Here is a 24,636-nt window from a genome sequence, read left to right on the forward strand (position 1 = left end):
TAGTGGTTTCTCAACTTTCCTAATACTATGACCTTGTAATACAGTTCTCGTGGTATAGTGACCCTTCAGTCATAAAATTATTTTAGTTGCTACTTCATAACTGTAATTTTGCTGCTGTTGTGAACTCTAATGTAAATATCTATGTTTTTTAAGTGGTCTTATGTGACCTCTGTGAAGGATCCTTTGACCTCCACAATCAGGATCCACGGGTTTAGACCTGCTGTGATAGCCTGTCTAATTTGGCTTCATCAAAGCCATTGCATGCTCTGATCCCAGGCTACCAAATCACCACAGTCTTAATTACTCCTTAATATAGTATGATGGTGTTCCTGGAATATAGTTCTACAGAGATATGAGTATGGCATACAGGTCTAGCAATACTGAGTATTATATTTATTTTTAAGGCATTTATCATACGTGTAGTGGAGTTTGGTTTGTGAGACTCCGCTCTATTGTGGATTAGGGAGTACATGAACTTATGCAGTTCAGGAAAATGGAATAGATTCTTTCCCTCCTTGTGTTGGCATTTTTCAACTGTTATCCTTTGTAGGGCTGGATTTGTGAAAATGTAGTGTGTACATTTGGTTTTGTCATGGAATATCTTGGCTTCTCCACCTATGGTAATTGAGAGTCTTGCTGGGTATAGTAGCCTGGACTGGTGTTTAAGTTCTCTTAGGGTCTGTATGACATCTGCCCAGGATCCTCTACCTTTCATAGTCTCTGGTGAGAAGTCTGGTGTAATTCTGATAGGTCTGCCTTTATGTGTTACTTGACCTTTTACTCTTACTGCTTTTAATATTCTTTCTTTGTTTTGTGATTTGGTATTTTGACTATTATGTTGTTTGACCGTTAAAGGCAGTCTGTGTTCTGGTCAAGTGAGGCTTACTCAGGAGACCCAATAGAAAAATCTACAAGGGACCGAACCGTAAGCTATGCTCCCAGACACAAGCTCCTGACACCACATCCACTCCTCAACTCCATAATCCTGTGACTATCAAACACATAGACAATGTCCCAAACTCCTGGTATTCTGGCTACAACCAGGTAAGCTCCTCCCCACAGTTACCTGGCAACAGAAAGGTAGCCCACCCACTATAAAAAGGGCTACTGGGCCTCTCCTCTCTCTCTTAAGCTCTTCTTCTCTCCTTGTCTCTTACCTCTCGCTCTCCTTCTCCCCTTCTGTTTTCCCCCTCTTTCCACATGGTCACAGCTGCCCTCTACTTCTCTTGTCTTCTCTTCTCTTGTCTTCTCTTGTCTTCTCTTGTCTTCTCTTGTCTTCTCTTGTCTTCTCTTGTCTTCTCTCTCTCTCTCTCTCTCTCTCTCTCTCTGCCTTTCTACAATAAACACCTTCAAACCATGGACCATCTCTGCTCATTGAGATCCGCTGTGTTAGAGCAATGGAGCAGGTCTCCTTCTACCTAGCTACATCTGACCTCCCACTGGAGGGCCTTCCTGCACTCCAGCCATGGCTGCTAGCCAATCCAGACCACCCACTGAGCTAGCAGCCTGAGCTAGACAGACTCTCTCAGCCCTGCAATAACCTGCTAGAGCTCTCCCCCTACCTTCACCTTCTGCCCTGGGGGCCAGAGTCTGTTTGAGGGCCTATTTTCAGCTCTTCCATGAGTAACAGTGGTCTGGGATTCCAAGAGCGAGAACCAGTTGTCCTGGGCTATTATGAGGCACAGGGACGCCAAAACCAGCTCTCCTGCAGTACCCAGAGGTCTGTGGTGCCCAAAAGTCTGAGCTGAGACTGCTCCTTCCCCACCCACCACCCCATCCCCCGGAGTGGGGTTGTGTGGCCCATCCCTGGAAGTTCCATGGGGTCCCGCAGCAGTCTAGTCGAGCTCTGGTGGGACACGGGTCACCCACCCCTTTATTTCCCCCCACACATGGCGCCCCACATTATGTGGCAGGAAGAATTTTTTTTCTGGTTCAATCTATTTGGAGTTCTGTTGGCTTCTTGTATGTTTATGGATATCTCTTTAGGTTAGGGAAGTTTTCTTCTGTAATTTTGTTAAAGACATTTACTGGCCCTTTAAGTTGGGAATCTTTGCTCTCTTCTATACCTATTATCCTTAGGTTTGGTCTTCTCATTGTGTCCTGGATTTCCTGGGTGTTTTGGGTTAGGAGCTTTTTGCATTCTGCATTTTCTTTGACTGTTGTGTCAATGTTTTCTATGTTATCTTCTGCACCTGAGATTCTCTCTTCTATCTCTGTTGGGCATTGGGCTATATACAGACAGTCTGGTCTCCAGTCAAGCTGAGGTCTGAACCCAGGAATGGTGATAATTCACCTACATGGCATGAGGTGTTCCCTCATGTTTCCTGGAACTCTGGCTCCTATCGAAGTTACTGCCCCCATAGCCCCCACAGGAGAAGCATGGCTAGTAGTCATGTAGACAATGTCCCAAGCTTCTGGCCTACCATAAGAGGGGCTACTTAGCCCCACCTCACTCTCTTACTCTCCTCTCCCCTCTCACTCTCTTGCTCTCTCTCTCCTTGCTCTCTTACTCTCTAGCCTTTCCTCTTTCTCTCTCTTTCCCCCTTCTCTCCTCTTGGCCATGGCCAGTCTCTCTCTCTCTCTTTTACCTTCTCTCTTTCCCCTACCTTTCTACAATAAAGTTCTAAAACCATAGACTGTCTGTTCATCAAGGCTCCTTGGGCTTGGATGATGGGATAGGCTTTCCTCTAATTGCCATTTCTATCTCCCGATGGAAGGCCTTCCTGTTCTCTAGGCAAGGCCTGGACAAAGGACTCTCGCCTGTGTGGGAACCTCTCCCTCAGCCCTCCCTCTCATAACCCCTGGGCTACAGGGTGCCACCCCGGGGGCCCCGGTCTGGGGCTGCCTCTTGTCCACCCCCTGTCGAGTGGGGTTAGTGGCTTAGATGCCCACCCAGGGCCAAGTGGAGAGCATCTGGCAGCCCTCCTGAATCCCCCTGCCCAGAGCATAGGAGGAACTCTGGCCAGACATGGACTATTCTCCCTTCCCCTCCTTCCTCTCCCCACTTTAGTTCCCACATATCTCTTGTATTCTGTTGGTGATGCTTGCATCTATGACTCCTGATCTCTTTCCTAGGTTTTCTATCTCCAGTGTTGTCTCCCTTTGTGATTTCTTTATTTTTCCTATTTCCATTTTTAGATCCTGGATGGTTTTGTTCAATTCCTTCACTTGTTTGATTGTGTTTTCCTATAATTGTTTAAGGGATGTATGTGTTTCCTCTTTAGGGGCTTCAAACTGTTTACCTGTGTCTCCTGTATTTCTTCACAGGAGTTATTTGTGTCCTTCTTAAAGTCCTGTATCATCATCATGAGATGTGATTTTAAATCAGAGTTTTGCTTTTCCAATGTGTTGGGGTATCCAGGACTTTCAGTGGTGGGAGAGCTGGGTTCTGATGATGTCAAGAAGTCTTGGTTTCTGTTGCTTATGTTTTTGCCCTAGCCGTCTGGTTATCTGTGGTGTTAGCTGGTCTTGCTGTTTCTGACTGTGGCTTGTCCCTCCTACAAGCCCATGTGTCAGTACTCCTGGGAGACCAGTTCTCTCCAGGTGGAATTTGGGTATGGAGAGCTGTGGCACAGGGTCAGTTCAGGGAACAGACAGGAACTGGAAGGCTGGAATGAATTTTTACAGTCTCTCTGAGTGATTCTCACTCCCATTTGCCCATCCAGTTCCACCTGGAAGGAGAGCCCCTCTTCATGGTGTTAAAAGAGATCACTGTCCTGGCAATGGTGCTGTTCCCTAATGCCAAACATGTCTCCAGAAACTGAAATTAGAGCATACCTTTCCCTGTCTTAGGTAGTGTTAATGGGGGGTCATGGTGTTCAAATCAAGCCAGCGTTGGGTTTTCCATCTTCTAAATGTGCCTCCACTGGGCCTTGGCAACTCCCCATTGAGTCCACATAACTACAGTCTCCTTGTTCCAGCCCAATGACCTTGACCACCATTGAGGCATCACTGAGAGAAGCACCAAGCACTCTGGGTAACGGGAAAATGAGGTTTCAAAGGTACATTAGAATCAAGAACATTTTTAATTGCTGCATTTAGAACAAGTACTCAAACTATTTATTTTAAATAATTGGATTTTCAAAATGTATTTTACATCAGATGATCAAGACTGATTATTGCTAATTAGGGGGCTTTGTCCAACCTGATAAGCAAGGCTTCTTTTTCCATGGCCCTGTTAATTCTCATTTCCCCTCCTCAACATATTTGGAAATTATTATGAGACTGTCTGACATCAGGAAGATAGACTCTGCCCTCCTGGCCTGCGACAGAAACAAATCAATTTCTCCTCCTGGATATGTTGGTGGAAGTTTTCATCCGCAGAGCTTTCTATTGCCATAGTAACAGAAGATGGGATTTCCCATGGGAACTCAATTTATATACTCACAGAGACAATCAGTCTCTTGAAGCTTGGTCTGTTTCTTGTTGCTATGTGTATAATACAGTACATGCAATAAGCCAAGCAGGGAAAGGAAAGGAGAACCACACCAAACTGTTCAGTGTGGGTGTGGGATGAGCCTTCCTTTTGATTAAGACCTCTGATGACAGGAGTCAATTTAAAATATTTTAGTAGTAAAACAAAGCCATTGTTACATTTTGCAAGATTGGTAAAGAAGTCCAAGTTGTCTTAAAACTGCAAAGAATTAGATTTATGGACTTTGTGCTGTCAGATAGGCTTGAAATGTAGGTTAGACTAGGTATGCTGCCTATCTCAGAGTGAATCCCAGGAGAGCTGTGGTGAGTGAGGAGACAAGCTGTGGCTCGAAACACTTTGCAGGGTGCCAGTACTTGATGTTGGGATGATTTCCTTGTGTGAAGACACAGGAATTGCTTTACCAAATGCAGGAGATAGTACCTTTCATCACAGTGGGTCATTACACAGTATGCAGACATCTGTGTCTTAGTCTAATGGTTGGTTTATAGGCATAACTGTGGGGTACGTGCTTAGGCATGGAACACTCTATAGAAGGAGCAAAGAGCCTTTATGATTTTTAAAGGGATAGGCTTGGTTTTATATGAGAAGAATCCATTCATAGAAATATGCCCATTCTTTAAAATGCTTCTGAACTAACATTAAGGTATTTTGAGATTAAGAAGGAAGATCCTGTTGTTTTGATAGTTTTAAAAGATTCTTTTAAAACTATCACTTATTTTAAAATGTATTTTTTTATTTAAAAATGTTTTAATTACAATATATTACACCACTTTCCCTGTTTCCTTTGCTACATCTAATCCCTCTTATATCCCCTCCCTCCAGCCCATCTCATATTCTGTACCCAAATTCTCTCGAATTGATGAACATTTTTCTTTTAGTATTGTTTTATACACACATAGACACAGATACATACACACATGCAAGAAAGCATGTGTTGATGCACAAATATATACTGAATCCATGTTTGTGATTTATGTATATGATTTTAGGGCTGACCTTTTGTACTGGATAAACAGTTAGGGAACATATCCTTGGGAAAGGCTAATTCTCCCTCATCAGTCATTAGTTGCTCCCTGTTCTTTGTTAAGGGGTTGGACCCAATGAAATCCCCACCCTCCTTTGCGTTAGCATGCCTATTTATATTGCTATTGTTCAAGTCTGTTAGGCAGCCATTTCTAGGAGACAGTCTCACAGCAGACTTCCTAGTCTTCTGCCTCTGACAACCTTTCTGTCCCCTCTTCTGAGATGTTCTCTGACCCTTAGGTGCAAATGCTGTGCCATAGATATATCTGTTGTGGCTGGGTTCCCCACAGCCACTGGAAATGGTTCTCCTTGGAGTTCTTAAATGTATTCAATGTATGAGGAAAGGGAGCTGAACACCTGTGATAGCCTAAACAAAATTAAGAATTGTGCTGCTCTAAACAGCATGCTGATGTTATATTCTTAATAACCCAGTTGGTGACATCATGAAGTTCTTTTTGCAAGCTGGTAAAAACACTTTGGAAATAAGTCTGGTAGTTCCTGAGAAAATTGGAAATAGTTCTACCTGAAGGCCCAGCTATACCACTCCTGGGCATATATCTAGAAGATGCTTCAACATGTAGTAAGGACACATGCTCCACTATGTTCATAGCAGCCTTATTTATAATAGCCAGAAGCTGAAAAGAACCCAGATGTCCCTCAACAGAGGAATGAATACAGAAAATGTGGTACATTTACACAATGGAGTATTACTCATCTATTAAACACAATGACTTCATGAAATTCTTAGGCAAATGGATGGAACTATAAAATATCATCCAGAGTGAGGTAGCCCAATCACAAAATAATATACATGGTATGCACTCACTGATAAATGGATATTAGCCCAGAAGTACATTCAGAATACCCAGCCCTTGTTCTAAGAAGCACATGTTGTGTGCAAGCTGGGGAAGGAGGCCTGAGACCTAGGGCTTAGAAAAGGAGAAATAGCTTATTTTTTTTTGTTGTACTTAAGTGGTAAAGGAGGAACCTGGAGAAATGAGAATCATGGGCTGGGAAAAGGTAGTTTCAAGAAAAGCATAAAATAACTTTGATTTTAAAACCTAATTGCAATGGGAGATTTTAAATCCATCTAGTAAATGTGTGGGTATAAGAGAACATCTGAGATAGTTAACCCCACAGTAAAGGCACCATATATTCAAACAGGAGTGTTTGATAGAAATACTGAGTACTTTTGACTGATAAGTCTAAATCATGAAAATCTCTCTGCCATCTTTGTTTGGTTTGGCTTGTTTGTCACTATAACAAAACAGCTGAGGAAAGAAAAGGAGAAAACTTATTTTGACTATGGTTTTGAAGATTTCAGTCCATGCTTACTAGGCCCAATGTTAGGGTATTGTGGAGTAATGGTGGCCAGGAAGTAGAGGAAAATACCAGAGAAAAGACAAGCCTCCAGTGACCTTCCTCCAACTACCCCCCAGTCCCAGGTTTTGGGAGCCACTTCTAAATAATGCTGTCTAAGTTTGAGGCCATTAATGGTTTAATCCACTGATTAAGTCAAAGCCCTCACAACTCACCTTCCAAAACCTTGCTGTATTGGGAACCAATCCTTCAATGCACATTGGAGAATACTTCATATCTAAGCCATAATAGCCTCTTTAAAGGTTGTTCACAGCCTTTTCTTCCAATAATTTTCCTCACTCAAACAACTCAGGGCTGGCTCACCCACTCCATCAGCAGCATTTTTTTAAAAAATTAAAGTCAAAAGCTAGATTGAATGTTTAATAATATTTTGAAAATCAGTAAATAAATATGTCTTAACTAAATTGATAGGACCAGATAAAATATGTTATTAGAGAATTGAGACCATGGTTAATATAGACTTTTAAGGTAACTAAATAGGTAAAAATTAGATAAAGTTTTACTAAGCTTATCTTGCCAAAGCTGAGCACTTGATTTTATGATAATCAGGCAGTTGGCTGCTTTGGGAACAGATAGACTCTTTGTTCTGCGATCATCTGGTTTGATGATTTAAAATAAACAAATTGGGGAAAAGGATACTCAATAGATATTGGCTTTTGTTCAAATAGAGAATGTGGAAAAAAGGCCTTTTTCTTTTTCAGCCTTGCCTTACACCCAGATAAAACTCTGATTGCAACTGGCCAGGTTGGGAAGGAGCCATATATATGCATATGGAATTCCTATAATGTCCATACTGTGTCTATTCTTAAAGATGTCCATACACACGGAGTTGCATGCCTGGCTTTTGACTCGGATGGACAGGTACGTATCTTTCTAATTTATGTTTTTCTTTGATTAGTCCTTAAATTGACCTAAAATTACAATATAAACAGCTACCAATATTTGCTGCTTACCCATAGCAGCCTCCTAGAATTTCTCATTGTTGGTTCCTTGTCAGGCTAGTGGTGTTGGTTCATCACTCTCAGCAGGCTCCAGTTTTGGTTTTCCTATTCCCACTTTACTATCTGGTTAAAAAGCTCCATAAAGGAATTCATAAAGTTAAGTCCAATAGGGTTCAGCAACCCGATCTTCTCACCTGTTATTAGCATCTCACCTGCGGCCCAGGCTGAACCAAGCCATTTGCACAGCCCTCACATCCTGGTCAAATGCTGTTCTGGGCTTCAGGTGGTCACTGGACCTCCTAGGGATCTATTCTATACTCCTTTTGATTCTACTTTGAGGTTACTTCTTATTCCTTCTTCTTTCCACCCACCAGTTCCCTTCTAATTCAAGCAGTCAGCAATTCCTGTGTGTTTATACTTTTTAATAATTCTCACATGTATTCCACCCTTCCCTCACTTTCAGGCCCATTCCTTTATACTCCAAGTCAGAGCGATGTATAATGTTATTTAAACATTGTCCAAATTAATATCCTCACAATTCTTATTTATTTAATTATTTATCACATATTACTATTTCATGTATACGTGTGCATGTTGTATCACATTCATGCCTGGAGTTTAGAAGAAGGCATCATATCCCCTAGGACTAGAGTTACAGATGGTTGTGAACCACTACATGGGTGCTGGGAAACAACCTGAGGTCCTAGAGCACAAAACAGTGCTCTAGGCCACTTAGCCATCTCTCCAGCTTCTTCTGCACAGTTCCTTAGTAATTAATTTCACTAGCTGAAAATGTCCAAGTATCTTAAAGCCAACAGAGCTTAAAATAGCATTGAACGAAGTACAAACACTTGAGGTGAGCATTTTCTGTTAACCAGCTTTTTCTACCCATATTCTCCACATAGTCAGGTAAGTTAGGGTGGACTGTACCTTTGTAATTGCATATCCTGGGTCATGTTCCAATCCTCATCTGAAGTTTGCTATTTGCCTGCTTTGTCCTCTTTGAAAATGCCACAAAGGCATGAAACATTCTCAGTCCCCACAAGTTATGTCTCCTTCCTTGGACATACAGCAACACTGGCAGAAAGGAGATAAATGTATCTTTAAAAAGTAAATGGGAGCACAGAGGGCTTCTTTCTGGCTCTAGCTTCATTCACATGTTGCTACGCTTACAGTTTTCCACTCCAGCCTTCACCTTTCCCTACATAGCATCCCTTCTGCTGTAGCTTTCATCCTTTGTATAGCAATTATTTTATTCAATCAGTGTTTAGCTAATTCCAATATTCATTCTGTAAGTCAGTGTCATAGAAAAACCAGTGAAATTTAACCTGGACATTCAAACTAAGAGTAGAAGAAAAACTCTATGTGATGATGAGTTGACCTGACTTGAATCATTTTAAGGTAACTAATATTGTGCCATCTTCTGCTGTTGTGAGAGGGCATGTTGTGAGAGAGAACAGGCATTGATATGAATGGCTGAACTGGATGAGTTTATGGACAGTGAGAATGGCCACAGATGTAGGCTGACATGCCCACTCACGTGCATATTCTCTCACTTTTTAATCTATTTTAGCAAACACCTATACCAAATTTTGTTTTACAGTATCACAAACATGCTTTGCACTGGAGGGAAATCCAGCTGTAACTACGAGTTCTTTGCTCTTTTTAATTATCCTTCTCTTTTCCATTTTATTCATCCATTTCCTTTTGGATTCTTGGTTATTTCTCTTGAGGTTCTATTTTTACAGGTGGGGAGCTGTGTGGACTCTGTGGTTTTTAACTGTTAATGGAGAAAAGTATCTATTAGCCATGATGAATATTTTGGCTTGCTGATGCTTATTTCTTCAGGCCTGCTGTATTCTTTGGGCAGAATCCACTGAACTCCAATAATACCAAGGAAATGACAAATTCATCATTACCTCATAATTGACAAAAGCAATAGAAATGCTATCCCCGGTAACTGAACAAATAAATGAACAAAACAGGTTTCTTTTGTTTTGTTTTTTAAACTCAGGAAAAGTGAATGTAACTGCTAATGTTTATAAACTGATTTTCCATTAAAAATAAGCTGAATAAAATTCACCCATTCCAATATTCTTGTATTGATGAAAATATAAATGATGTTTTATAATTTAGTTAATTTTTAAGAGCTTGAAAGTTTGTACTAGAAAAACCATTGAGTATTGTAAGCAGAACTTACTATGTCCGTATGATTGGACCTTGGAACACAAGACTGCTAAGAGAACCCTGGACAATAGAATTTTGGCTCATAGGACTTGAGACAGGAGTAAGAATTCTACTGGGAACTGGATGAGAGGTCATTGATGTGATACTCCAGCAATGAATTTGGCTGCATCCACCTGTGTCCTGACCTTCGGTGAAGCTGAATACTAGAGTAATGAGTAATTTGTCTGGTGAAGCAAAGTTGAAGACAGGATAGCATTCAGGTTGTGGTGTGATTAACCCTCACCAGCTTTATCCAGGTCGGTGCAAAAGAGGAACAAATAAAACAGAAAGAATTTTAAAAATGCATAATTTGATGAGAAAAAGACCTTAATCAAGTTCAAAATTGCTGCCAAGGTATGTGCTGAAGAAAAGAGGCTGAGACTGTTCATGAGAACCCACCGTTCTGCACTGGGACATTGAGAGCAAACTGTTACAGAGAACCCGCTGCTCTGCACAGGACACTGAGAACTTGCCCCACTAACTCCACAGCAAGACTCCACTCATTAAAGGCCCCAACCGTGAAAATGCAAAGTAATTTGAAACTGGGGAGCCTGTGCCTTGAAGGCATCTGAAGTGTTTTTCTATTCCTTGAAAGCAAATGCCAGGAGAGTGTTTTCCCAGAGTGAAAAAACAGAGGCTGTCATTGAGGAAGCCAGGACTCACAGAATTTAATAGTGTTGTGTGCATGGTAATATTTTTGCAAACATGGGAAATGCAAGTTTGAGCTAGTCATAAAATCTTCAAGAGAGAAACACTGAGCCCAGGCATCATGTCATGTCCTGCAAGGAGGCCCTGAAAAGGTCATTTGTGCAGTTGAAGCTCGGTTACAGTGGAGATCCCAGAATATTGAAGATGTCACAACCATGGGACATCTGTTGAGGACAACTTCAGACACAAAGTAGAGGCAGGCCAAGAGAGAGAATATGTGTGCTGCAGGCAACAGAGCTGGAGGGTAGAGATACACAAGACTTTTAGGACTCAGATAGTTCCAGCACCAGCCCCTGATATCAGACATGAACTTCAGGATGTGGTCTTGAACTTCACTGGTTCAGCCTTTCCTTGTGGTGCTTGGTTTCTTCCCTTTGGAATGTTAAGTGTTTACACTGTGCCTTTGCACAATTAAAAGTGTGCAACTTAAAAAAAATGTACAGGGCTTCATCGTTAAGAGATTGCTTGACTCTCTGGAGAAACTCAGCCACTATACCTATTAATAGTGTTAGAAGTGTAAATGACTATGGTAGGAATTTTTGATGTTGAACCGAATACACTTGTATAGATAGATGACTGTGAGCCTGTGAGGCCAAGGAGAAGATTATGGCTGAACAGTAGTTTGTTTGGGAGTAAGTTGATGAGGGGTAGAGCAGTAATGGTTAATACTGTCAGCTAGACAGAATTTTAAACCACTTAAAGAGATGAGCCTCTGGTGTGCCTGTGAGTGCTTATCTAAATTAGGTTAATTGCGATGGAACAACTCTCCTGAACTGTGGGTAGTGCCATTCTGTGGGCTGGTGCCCTGGACTGAATAGAGAGGCAGCAATGAGCATTCTCTGCTTTCTGTTTCCTGACTTTGGATGCAGTGAGACCTGCTCCTGCCACCCCCTTCCCTGCCACAGTAAACTGTATCCCTAGATCTGTGAGCCAAAACAAAGCCTCCCTTCCTGAAGTTGCTTTAATCAGTCATTTTATCACAGCAACATGACAAGTAGGTAAAAACTCTGAAATGTATTCAGTGAGAAATGTGAACCCACATATCTCTGTATTGCCATAGTCAGAATCACTGGATTTCTCTGATTTCACCTAACTCATGCAGTTTGACAAGATAAATGCTAATTTTATACTCACTTCAAAAATGAGAAAACTAAAATTTATGGATGTTGATTAATCTTCCAAAGTATTTTTTGTTTTACCCAATTATTTATGCATCTTTAAACGCTCATCAGAGAAGTTGCTTTTTTCAGTAAATGGTGGTTAACAAAGAGATCACAACTGTCCAAGACACAGAAAATAGGAGACTTGAAGATTGCTCAGCCCTAAATGGAACATATTTGATACATTCCTGGCTTGAGCATCATTTTAGATGAGGGGGCAGAAATATTGTAAGGGTCAGATGCAGTGAAAAAATACAAGGAAATCCTCTGGACACAGCAGGGCAGCTACACATGTGAACTCATAGTAGCAGTGATAGCACACATAAGACCTGTACAAGGCCGAGCTAGACAAACCCAGTGTAGAGAGGGTAGTTGAACACAAAATTCTACTCCTTTCTACATTGTTGGCAATTGATAGCTGTTGAGAGAGAAAAAAAAATCAGTTTTCTTTAAGAGTGTAGCCCCTGGTAAGTCAACTGTGCTCCAATAGATGGGAACACATCGGGGAATATTTGGACAGCATAAGTCACTCTTGATGGCTGGGGAAATTCAAAAGATGCAAAGTTGGATGAATAGGGAAAGGAGAAGAAGATATAATCAAAATACACAGATGAAATTCTCAAGAGATAATAAATTATCTTACATTTCCAAGGCCTGCCATCTAGCTAATTAGAAAACAAGTAAGCCAAGTTTACTTACTGAGAGCCAAGACCTCTAACGTGGTTCTGCCTCCTAAGAGGCATCCTGCAAGAACCCCTATATCAGTGTTACTTACACCTATCTGCCTTTGGTGCTGTTCATTTTGCCTGTAATTAAAAGTTGGGTTTGACTGTGAGGACAAGAAATTGATGTGACCTCAAAGGATGAGTAGCATATAACATGTTCCTTTTATTAGGATTATATGTCCTTATGCAGTTGAGCTGTTTGTGAAACTATATAAATTAAGGACAAAATCAAGCTCATTTATTGGATTTTTTTTTCTGTATGTGTTTGTCAGACTCTTCAAATTATACAGTGTGATGAAGATGCTTAGTGTAGAATTCATACTTCCCTAAATCTTGCAGTAAAAAAAAAAAAAAAATCTAAGTATGGAGGCACACGTCTATAATCTCAGCAGTCAGGTGACTAAGGCAAGAGGATGGCCATGAATTTGAGGCCAGCCTGGTCTACAGAGTGAGTTCTAGGTCAGCCTGAGTTAGAGTGAGATCATATGTCAAATTTTTTTTAGACAGGATTTTATAATGCAATTCACTAAGGATCCCAGGCTGACTGTGGAGTTATAAATCCTCCGTCTCAGCCTCCTGGGGTCTGAGTTTATAGGTGTGAGTCATCATACTGATCTTCCATAGTAAAATTTAAATGATTATTAATTCCTGCCTTCAAGCTATCTTCTCAAGGGTTTTGCTTGCCTGTCAGAAACTTTACAGACTTTGCATGTTTGGATCCTGTGGTCAAAAAGAACGAATGAGTGTGATATTGTAGGACTGCAGTGTCCGTGTGACCTACTGGAAGCCATCTAGTGTGGGGATTAGGATGAGTTTGTGTTCAATGTCTAGTCCCTGGTAGATAATCAGTAACTATTCATTGAAAGTTGGTGTGGCCGGGCGTGGTGGCGCACGCCTTTAATCCCAGCACTTGGGAGGCAGAGGCAGGTGGATTTCTGAGTTCGAGGCCAGCCTGGTCTACAGAGTGAGTTCCAGGACAGCCAGGGCTACACAGAGAAACCTTGTCTCGAAAAACCAAAAAAAAAAAAAAAAAAAAAAAAAAAAAAGAAAGTTGGTGTGAATAACAAGAAATCATCTCATTACTTTCAGATATTAAATTATTTGAATTATTCTTTCTTTTGTTCTTTTTCCTTTTTTTCTCTCCTTCCCTCGTTCCTTTCTTTTTTCTTTTTCTTTTTTTTCTTTTCCTTTTTTTCCTTCAGCATTTAGCCTCTGTGGGATTAGATGCCAAAAACACAGTCTGCATTTGGGACTGGAGAAAGGGAAAACTTCTGGCCTCAGCTACTGGCCATTCTGACCGGGTAAGACCTTTGCGGAACTGTAGAGTATGTCATTTTATGTCTTTAAACGTAAATTTGCCATATATGAATTTTCTCCTGCGTGTTTAACTGATTAATATGATTTACTTATGATTAGTGGTTAACGATTGTTATTCAGGAGCAAAGCAGATGTTCAGTGCTGGAGTTTGATTTATTATAAACTCAAAAATAGAACAGAATTTGAAATCATAGTAGTTTGACTCCTGGAAATGGTTGTTAGAAAATATTCACAAAAATATTACTAAAAGTGTTTGTATTTGATTTGTGATTTCCTAATTCTGAATGTAAGCTATGGTCTGATTGTCATTAATACTGAATTTAGTGTGATCTAAAATGGTAACCTCATGCAGGCATGCCTGGCAAGATCAGGGATTATGTGGGCACAGCCTATACCTTATCAGACACTACTTTCTTTATGGACTACATAATTGTATAACTTGATTTCTTTATTGCCTTGCTCTCTAGTTTCTTACCTTCCTTTTTGGTATTGTTTGTAATTGTCCTTGTCTAATGAGGCCCTAGTTAAACACCAAAGTCATCATCTTACTTAATATTAGTTCTGAAAATTGTTTCTAATGGTGTGATTACAAGATAAAGGAACCTCACACTGGTTGCAAGTTCCCTTCCAGAATCAAGTCTTCAGAAACCCCCTGACTGACCATTAGTAGAACTCAAACCAAGTGTTGGAAAAGGGTCAGGATTCCTTTGATCAACTGGCTCCTAACTGTAGCTCCATGTGTAACACCCATAAAGAGCTTTGCAGCCTAGTGATGAGGGCTCTGCTCTCAGGAATTTGAATTTTACTGAAACTGTTTTCTATTGCTGTGACAAAATGCCTAAGAAAATAAAAGAGGAAGGATTGATTTGGGCTCATGGTGTCAGTGATGTTGGTCCAGGCTTATTTAGCTGCTTCCTGCTGGGCCTGTAGTGAGGCAGCACATTTTTGGCAAAACACCTTGGCAGTGACAAGCCTCTCATCTGAGAACCAGACAACCTGGAACAGATCACATACTCTTCAAACACACCCTCCACATACTGACCCAATTCCTCCAACCAGCCTCTATCTCTTCAACTCTGCTCCAGTGAACTCATCAATATATAATGAAATTAGCACCCTGTGATGCAGCCACTTTTCAAGAGTGGTCCCACTGGGGACCACCCTTCTGAGGTAATACTTCATGTGTAAGCAGGAACTGTACTTTGTGAAGTGCTTAGGTTAGTAGTTCTAGATGTCTCCATTTTCACTCCAGCTGAGGTGAGGTGAGTTGGATTGGATTGGTACACTAGTTTCCTGTGATCACAAAAGGTGGACTTGAGATCCAGTATACAAGGTTGCGATGTAATATTAGTTTCTGTTGAGAGGGAAGTTTTACATCCAACTGATTTTGTAATTAGCTACTTGTGTTTCTGATCTAACCTGAATTAATATATTTTTTTGTCAGACTTGTTGACCTGTTCCCTTGGGGGAAAATAGTAGATTAAAGTTGAAAATATTCTTCATTGTTGTTGCCTTCTTAGAAAGACTAACACACCTTGGCTTATGTATAAAGTGTTTGGTCAGGTTTTGGAATTCCTATTAAAGGAAATTTAGCTAAGTCGCCTTTATGTCATGAGTCTCTGAGTATCGAGGGACTAGTACTTTGGAAAGTAAACAAACCAAGCTTTAGAGGATGTTTTCATAACAATTGCAGTCAGGGAGACATGCCTAAACAAGGCACATGCCAAGCCCTAGCACGAAGCAGTGTTGGGTCCCTTGCTGGTCTGAACATCCTGCTTGTGCATGTGGTAGACTGCTGCTACTTTTGAGGGCTATCCACTCTACAAAACAGTCCTCTGCTCAATTAAATGCTGTTAAGTTTAACTTGTCTAACCATTCTCTTTTAGCACTACTGAATGTCACATGGTATACCTATCTGATTTCAGTGACTGTGCCCCTTTGGTCTGTCATACTTAATAGTTAAGGTTTAGTGAGAATTTGTTACTGGTGACCTAGTCATAAAGCTTGGCTCCAGGTCCAAACACTTGCAAAATTAAAATTAAGAGAGAATGGCTACATGCATGCATGTATGTGTGCATGCATTTGTGTGTTCATATATATGTGTGTGTATGTGTGTGTGTGCATGTATGTATGCGTTTGCATTCGCATGCATGTGTGTGTGTGTGTGTGTGTGTAAAAAGGAATCTATTTCCAGTTTTGCCCCAAATAGGGAATAATTCTCAATCTACCTCTGCTTTTCACTGTAGTACTGTTTCTATGGAAAGATCAGAAGCCTGGACTTATGCATATCACTGGACTGGTTCTCACATGCCGGGAGTCAGGGTGACTGCTTTTACTCCAGCATGGTATTTCTGTAGGGAGCTGGAGGTGAAAAAGACAACCTTCAGAAATATTTCTAAACGCTTAGAACTCAGTTACAATGTGAATCTAGAATGTTTTGAGAGAGGCTCCTTAATCAGTGTCACATAGTTTATTCTTCATTACAGTGTCTTGGTGCCAGCAGGAATAATTGGTTTTTTATGATTAACTTCAAGAGATTATTTTAGTGTCTAAAGACTTATCTACATGTGTTTAACAGGGTTTTATAGTCTTCGAAAATCATTTCACCTACATTGTCTTAACTGACTTCACAACAAAACCAAGGCTGTGCTGCTAATTTTAGAAAAGATGAGATAACAGAAGTACTGAAACCTGGCTGAACTCAGATGCTAAAATGGACATGTGGACTGAATCTCTGCTCTTCAGAGCTCTCTGGAGTTCATTGTATCTTCTTCCTGGGTGATAGGAAGTGATGGCTGGGTTCTTTCTCTTTCTGGTCCTGACAATTGGCTCTTCCCTCCCTCCCTCCCTCCCTCCCTCCCTCCCTCCCTCCCTCCCTCCCTCCCTCCCTCCCTCCCTCCCCTCCTTCTCCTCCTCCTCCCCCCTTCCCCTTCTCTACTCCTTGTTTTTCCTTCCCCTTCTCCTTCCCCTTCTCCTTCTCTCCTCCTCCTTCTTTTCTCCTTCTCCTTCTCCTTAATCTTCCCCTTCTCCTTCCCTCCCTCTCCCTCCCTCCTCTCTCTTCTCTCTCTGTTACTTGATAGTTTCTTTTTTCCCCCAACATAGTGTTTTTAATTTGGGAATTTTATACAATGCATCCCAATCACACTTACTTCCCATTCCTTTCTATCAACACTTTACAGAATGTGGCTCATCCTGGAATCTGCTTTTTAATGCCCCAAACAAAACTTATTCTAAAGCAATAGCTGAGATGGACCTTGGACATGTGTGTTGTCAATACTCACAATAGGCGACTTAGCTTTCAAGGTTGGCAAGCAGGTATTTTCTGTCTTCGAAATGGAACTAAAACTCCCTGTAAAATGTCTCATAGTTCTTCATAGAGAATAAAAAATAGTGCTAGCTGGTATGATTTCAGTTCTTTGGAAAATTGAAAGTCTAAGAGTTTTGGGAGCATTTTAAATGATTTAAAGGTTGGGGATGATCTGGTCCAGGTAAATGGCTTCTTTCATACTTCCTGTTACTTCTCAGGGAATTTGTCCACACTGATATATAACTAGCCATTAAATACACTCCTAAGTTTTATAATTCTAATTTTTATTGAAAAGCTAGCTCCAAAGTTCTTTTGTCAACAATGTGAAGACTTCCAGAAAATTTGATTTAAAAATTATCCTAATTGTCAAAGTTGTTTTCCACAAGTGGAAATTTTTAATGGATGCATCAGTTGTACTCAGAGATAAAGGGGAATTACTTGTCTGCCTGGGCTGAAGGTAAGTAACCTGGCGGGCAGAGGGCCTGTCCTGACTGTTTGTTAGAGCTTGGTCCTCCATTTTCATCCCCTGCAGCCCACATTAGCAAGGGTAGAGTTTTGTAATTGCATTGGTCTCTGAAGAACATTTAATTTCTTGGCAGATTTTTGATATTTCCTGGGATCCATATCAGCCAAACAGAATGGTTAGCTGCGGAGTGAAGCATATAAAGGTACGGTAGCTTTTCGTTTGGTATCTTGCGTTGTTCTTCTTTTTTTTTTTTATTAGATATTTTCTTCATTTACAGTTCAAATGCTATACCCAAAGCCACCTATACACTCCCCCCTCCCCGGCCCTGCTCCCTAACCCACCTACCCCACCTGCTTCCTGGCCCTGCCATTCCCCTGTACTGGGGCATATGATCTTTGCAATACCAAGGGCCTCTACTCCCATTCATGGCCGACTAGACCATCCTCTGCTTCATATGCAACTAGAGACATGAGCTCCGGGGGTACTGGTTAGTTCATATCGTTGTTCCACCTATAGGGTTGCAAACCCCTTTAGCTCCTTGGGTACTTTCTCTAGCTCCTTCATTAGGGGCCCTGTGTTCCATCCAATAGATGACTGTGAGCATCCATTTCTGTATTTGCCAGGCATTGGAATAGACTCACAAGAGAAAGCTATGTCAGGGTCCTGTCAGCAAAATCTTTCTGGCATATGCAATAGTGTCTGGGTTTGGTGGTTGTATATGGGATGGATCCCTGGGTCAGGCAGTCTTTCCTTCTGTCTTAGCTTTGAACTTTGTCTCTGTAACTCCTTCCATGGGTATTTTGTTCCCCATTCTAAGAAGGAACTAAGTATCCACACTTTGGTCTTCCTTCTTCTTGAGTTTCATGTGTTTTGCAAATTTTATATTGTATATTCTAAGTTTCTGGGCTAATATCCGCTTATCAGTGAGTGCATACCATGTGTGTTCTTTTGTGATTGGGTTACCTCACTCAGGATAATATCCTCCAGATGTATCCATTTGCCTAAGAATTTCATGAATTCATTGTTTTTAATAGCTGAGTAGTACTACATTGTGTAAATGTACCACATTTTCTGTATCCATTCCTCTATTGAGGGACATCTGGGTTCTTTCCAGCTTCTGGATATTATAAATAAGGCTGCTATGAACATAGTGGAGCATGTGACCTTATTACAAGTTGGAACATCTTCTGGGTATATGCCCAGGAGAAGAATTGCTAGATCTTCAAGTAGTACTATGTCCAATTTTCTGAGGAACCGCCAGACTGATTTCCAGAGTGGTTGTACCAGCTTGCAATCCCACCAACAATGAAGGAGTGTTCCTCTTTCTCCACATCCTGGCCAGCATCTGCTGTCACCTTAATTTTTGTTCTTAGCCATTCTGACTGGTGTGAGGTAGAATCTCAGGGTTGTTTTATTTGTATTTCCCTGGTGATTAAGGATGTTGAACATTTTTTCAGGTGCTTCTCAGCCATTCGGTATTCCTCAGTTGAGAATTCTTTGTTTAGCTCTGTACCCCATTTTTAAATAAGGTTATTTGATTTTCTGGAGTCCATTTTCTTGAGTTCTTTATATATACTGAATATTAGTCCCCTATCTGATTTAGGATTGGTAAAGATCCTTTCCGAATCTGTTGGTGACTTTTTTGTCTTATTGACAGTGTCTTTTGCCTTACAGAAGCTTTGCAATTTTATGAGGTACCATTTGTTAATTCTCGATCAGCACAAGCCATTGCTGTTTTGTTCAGGAAATTTTCCTCTATGCCCATATCTTCAAGACTTTTCCCCACTTTCTCCTCTATAAGTTTCACTGTCCCTGGTTTTATGTGGAGTTTCTTGATCCATGTAGACTTGACCTTAGTACAAGGAGATTAGAATGGATCAATTAGCATTATTCTACATGATAACCGCCAGTTATGCCAGCATCATTTGTTGAAAATGCTGTCTTTTTTCCACTGGAGGGTTTTAGCTCCCTTGTCAAAGATCAAGTGACCATAGGTGTGTGGGTCCATTTCTGGGTCTTCAATTTTATTCCATTGATCTACCTGTACATCACTGTACCAGTACCATTGAGTAGAGTTTTGTTCAGTTTCCACGTGAAGGTTGGCTTTCTATTATTTATGTTGTTATTGAAGATCAGCCTTAGTCTGAGGTGATCTGATAGGATGCAAGGGATAATTTCAATATTTTTGTATTTGTGGAGGCCTGTTTTGTGACCAATTATATGGTCAGTTTTGGAGGAAGTACCATGTGGTGCTGAGAAGAAAGTATATCCTTTTGTTTTATGATAAAATGTTTTGTAGATGTCTGTTAAATCTATTTGTTTCATAACTTCTGTTAGTTTCTATGTGTTTCTGTTTAGTTTCTGTTTCCAGGATCTGTCCATTGATGAAGTGGAGTGTTGAAGTCTCCCACTATTATTGTGTGAGGTGCAATATGTGCTTTGAGCTTTACTATAGTTTCTTTAATGAATGTAGATGCCCTTGCATTTGGAGCATAGATATTCAGAATTGAGAGTTCAACTTGGTAGATTTTACCTTTGATGAGTATGCAGGGCCCCTCCTTGTCTTTTTGATAACTTTGGGTTGGAAGTGGATTTTATTCGATATTAGAATGGCTACTCCAGCTTGTTTCTTTGGACCAATTGCTTGGAAAATTGTTTTCCAGCCTTTCACTCGGAGGTAGTGTCTGTCTTTTTCCTTGAGGTTGGTTTCCTGAAAGCAGCAAAAAGTTGGGTCCTTTTTATGTAGCCAGTCTGTTAGTCTATGTCTTTTTATTTGAAAATTTAGTCCATTGATGTTAAGAGATATTAAGGAAAAGTAATTTTTGCTTCCTATTACTTTTGTTGTTAGAGTGGGATTCTGTTCTTGTGGCTGTCTACTTTTAGGTTTGTTTAAGGATTACTTTCTTGCTTTTTCTAGGGCGTCGTTTCCATCCTTGTGTTGGTGTTTTCCTATTATTATCCTCTGGAGGGCTGGATTCGTGGAAAGATAGTGTGTACATTGGTTTTGTCATGGAATACTCCATCTATGGTAATTGAAAGTTTGGTGGGTATAGTAGCCTGGGGCTGGCATTTGTGTTCTCTTAGTGTCTGTATAATGTCTATCCAGGATCTTCTGGCTTTCATAGTCTCTGGTGAGAAGTCTGGTGTAATTCTGATAGGCCTGCCTTTATATGTTACTTGACCTTTTTCCCTTATTGCTTTTAATATTCTATCTTTATTTAGTGCATTTGTTGTTCTGATTACTATTTGTCTGGAAGAATTTCTTTTCTGGTCCAGTCTATTTGGAGTTCTGTAGGCTTCTTGTATGTTCATGGACATCTCTTTCTTTAGGTTAGGGAAGTTTTCTTCTATAATTTTGTTGAAGATATTTGCTGGCCCTTTAAGTTGAAAATCTTCATTCTCATCTACTCCTATTATCTGTAGGTTTGGTCTTCTCATTGTGTCCTGGATTTCCTGGATGTTTTGGGTTAGGATCTTTTTGCATTTTGCATTTTCTTTGATTGTTGTGTCTATGTTCTCTAAGGAATCTTCTGCACCTGAGATTCTCTCTTTCCATCTCTTGTATTCTGTTGCTGATTCTCGCATCTATGGTTCCTTATTTCTTTCCTAGGGTTTCTATCTCCAGAGTTGTCTCCCTTTGTGTTTTCTTCATTGTTTCTACTTCCATTTTTATATCTTGGATGGTTTTGTTCAATTCCATCACATGTTTGGTTGTGTTTAAGAAATGTTTGTGTTTCCTCTTAATGGCCTTCTACCTGTTTAGCAGTATTTTCCTGTAATTCCTTGAGGGATTTTTGTGCTTCCTCTTTGAGGGCTTCTACCTGTTTAGCAGTGTTCTCCTTATTTCTTTAAGTGAGTTATTAATGACTTTCTTAAAATACTCTACCAGCATTATGAGATATGATTTTAGATCTGAATCTTGCTTTTCCGGTGTGTTGGGATATCCATGACTTGCTGTGGTGGGTGTACTGGGTTCTGATGATGCCCAGTGGTCTTGGTTTCTGTTAGTAAAATTCTTTCATTTGCCTTTCACCATCTGGTAATCTCTGGTGTTAGATGTTCTAGCTGTCTCTGGCTTGAGCTTGTTCCTCCTGTGATTCTTTAGCCTCTGTCAGTACTCCTGGGAGACCAACTCTCTCCTGTGTCCCAGTGGTCAGAGCACTCTCTGCAGGCAATCTCTCCTCTTGCAGGGAAGGTGCACAGAAGTCTGGATCTCAGATCTACCACCTGAGTCCTGGGGTCAGAGCCCTCCCTGGAGGCTGACTCTTCTCTGGCAGGGAAGGTATCCAAGGGTCTGGGTCTCAGCTCTGTCTCCTGTCTGAGGACGAAGGCCCTGAGGGACCCTGTCTAAGAAGCTCTGTTTCTTCTGTGGCCCACGTGCTCCCCTGCGTAGACTGTTCTCAGTGAGCCCAAGATTCTGGGTATGCTAGGGTCTGCCTTTGTCCTTTGACACTGTTCCTGCTAGCACAAGACCCTTTGGGTTTTTTGGAACTGATGTTGCATTCCACTCACAAGTGATCTCAAGATCCCGGGTGTGCTCGGGTGCCTGCAGCGAGAAGAGTCCTCTGGGGACCTTGGGGCCCTCCGCCAAGATCACGCCCAAGATCAGTATCTTGCATTAAAAAAAATGTGTTAATACAGATGATTTTTGTATGTTTGATTTCTTTCCATTATAATTTTATGTGCTTTGGTGTTTGGCTGCATGTGTGTCTGTGTCAAATCCCCTGGAACTGGAGTTACAGAAAACTGTGAGCCACCATGTGATTGCTGGGACTAGCACTCTGGTCTTCTGGAAGAGCAGACGGTACTCTTAACTGCTGAGTTACCTCTCCAGACCCTGCTCTTTATTTTTATTTTGAATTTTTTGAAGCAAGGTTTCTAGGTGTACCTCTGGCTGTCCTGGAACTCACTTTGTAGGCTAGGCTGGCCTGGAACACAGAGATCCTCCTGCCTCTGCCTCCGGAGTGCTGGGATTAAAGGCATGCACCACCATGCTCTGCAGTACAGGTTTTGTTTTAAAACATGGAATCTTAGAAATATCAGGCAACTTCTGATTAGTACTAAATGAACCAAACTTCCTGTCTAGCTGCTGCTAGGCACTTCACTTGACTGTCATTGTTTTTCAATCCTGAAGCATAGTCCCTGTCTAAATTAATCTGGATAAATAAGAGTGAAAATAACCAATAACTTCAGAATAAAAACTAATTAGGATGAAGAATATGCATTATTTACTAAAGCATGTTAGAAGTTATAATTTAACTTATATAAATAAAAAATTTTAAAGCAGCAAAGTAAACAATTTGTGTCAGTTTAGACACAGTGGCGTCTCTAACCAACAGTTTAGAATATGGTAGTATCTCTAACCACTGGGTACTAAAACTATTTGAATGAGGAGTGTAATATTACTTCATACTATACACAAAAGTAAATTGTAAGCCAATTAAAGTGTGAAATATTTAAGAAACCTTAGATAACTAAAGAAGTATGATGTTTCCCTGGGTGATGTTAAAAAAAAAAAAAAAGGTTGCTTCCATGTTGGGAAGGCATTTAAGGATCAGAAGACATCATAGTTAGATGGGGGAAGATTAGGAGAGGTCACAAGGGAAAGCCTATGAACTAGGGCAGCTGCAGGCTTTCAAAGCCTCTTCCCCACACAGACAAAAACAATCACCTAGTTCCTATTTTATAGAGTTACAATTTGTGCAGAGGCCACCAGAGGGCAGAAGCAAACCAGACCAAGAGAACAGCTACATAGCTGGGTGCATTCCATCTTTGTCTTTACTAGAAAATTTATCAGCAAAACGCCGTCAGACTGTTGGAAAGATGTCTTTGGATTGCTGCGGTGTGGTACATTGCCTCAACATACAGAACCTTCTATAAGGTTACCTTTTATAAAATAAAGGCCCTGGAGGACTCTTTTTCTTTACAAGAAATATTTAAGTAAATGTATAATTACTCTTAGGCTGTGGAAAGGTCCTCTTCCATCTGTAAGGACAGAAAGAAGTTATAATGATAATATTGGTATGCAGATATATAAATTAACATATATTATGGATTTGCTCTCTCAAGAGGAATTCTTGCAAGCAAGAATAAAGGACAAAGAGTAGGTAGATATTAATGTATTCATGGAATATAAAAACAAATCCATACCTTAGACTACGTGGATAACCAACAAAAACTAGAAACAGTTTTGGCCATTAGATACATGAAAATGCTAAATCTTATTGAATACAGACTTATTAAAAATGAATATATTAGCCGGGTGTGGTGGCGCACGCCTTTGATCCCAGCACTCGGGAGGCAGAGGCAGGCGGATTTCTGAGTTCGAGGCCAGCCTGGTCTACAGAGTGAGTTCCAGGACAGCCAGGGCTATACAGAGAAACTCTGTCTCAAAAAACCAAAAACCAAAAACAAACAAACAAAAAAGAATATATTAAGATCTTATTACATTGTATCTGATGCTGAGAAGGACTCAGTGAGAGGCTGCTTCTAAGGTTTACTGTGGATGGGTAAATTTAGTCTTTCTGAACAAAAAATTGGCAGTATTTATTGATAGCTCTAGAAATGCCAATCCTCCCTAGTCCAGAAATTTCATAATGTGGAGTTTCTCCCAAGTGACTTATGAGGACCGTGAACCAAGAACTGATTCATTGCTGAGTAACGTTCCAATAGCAAAGCCAAAGTGAAGAAAACCGAAACCAGCTACCCCCGTGGTTAAATAAAATACACAACATTCTTATGATGTTATGTGCGATCATTGTAAGTCATGCCTTAGATGGCTACTTACTGATACTGGGAAATATTCAAAATGTGTTTTCCATGGGGCAGTCTAGTCTACTTGTGGCTCTGATGTTTTACAGAGGAGTGGTTTTCATTATGGCGTTACCATGTCATTGTTCTTTGTTCTAATTCCTTCCCTCATGCAAAGCCATCCCCACTGTGGCACCT

General features: G+C 40.6%; 1 protein-coding gene across 3 annotated transcripts in view; it reads left to right on the plus strand.

The window, feature by feature from the left end:
- Positions 1-24,636, plus strand: part of Eml6 (EMAP like 6) — a 296,634-nt gene that overhangs the window by 121,335 nt on the left and 150,663 nt on the right. For all 3 annotated transcript variants that reach the window (XM_029483123.2, XM_085829048.1, XM_085829047.1), the window contains 3 exons: positions 7,540-7,699; positions 13,801-13,899; positions 17,822-17,890. In XM_029483123.2, the coding sequence (XP_029338983.1) occupies positions 7,540-7,699; positions 13,801-13,899; positions 17,822-17,890 (328 nt within the window). The remainder of the gene's footprint in view (positions 1-7,539; positions 7,700-13,800; positions 13,900-17,821; positions 17,891-24,636) is intronic.

This window comes from Mus caroli, unplaced genomic scaffold (assembly GCF_978045245.1).
Source record: "Mus caroli unplaced genomic scaffold, Mus_caroli_1 scaffold_13, whole genome shotgun sequence".
Classification (NCBI taxonomy): domain Eukaryota; kingdom Metazoa; phylum Chordata; class Mammalia; order Rodentia; family Muridae; genus Mus; species Mus caroli.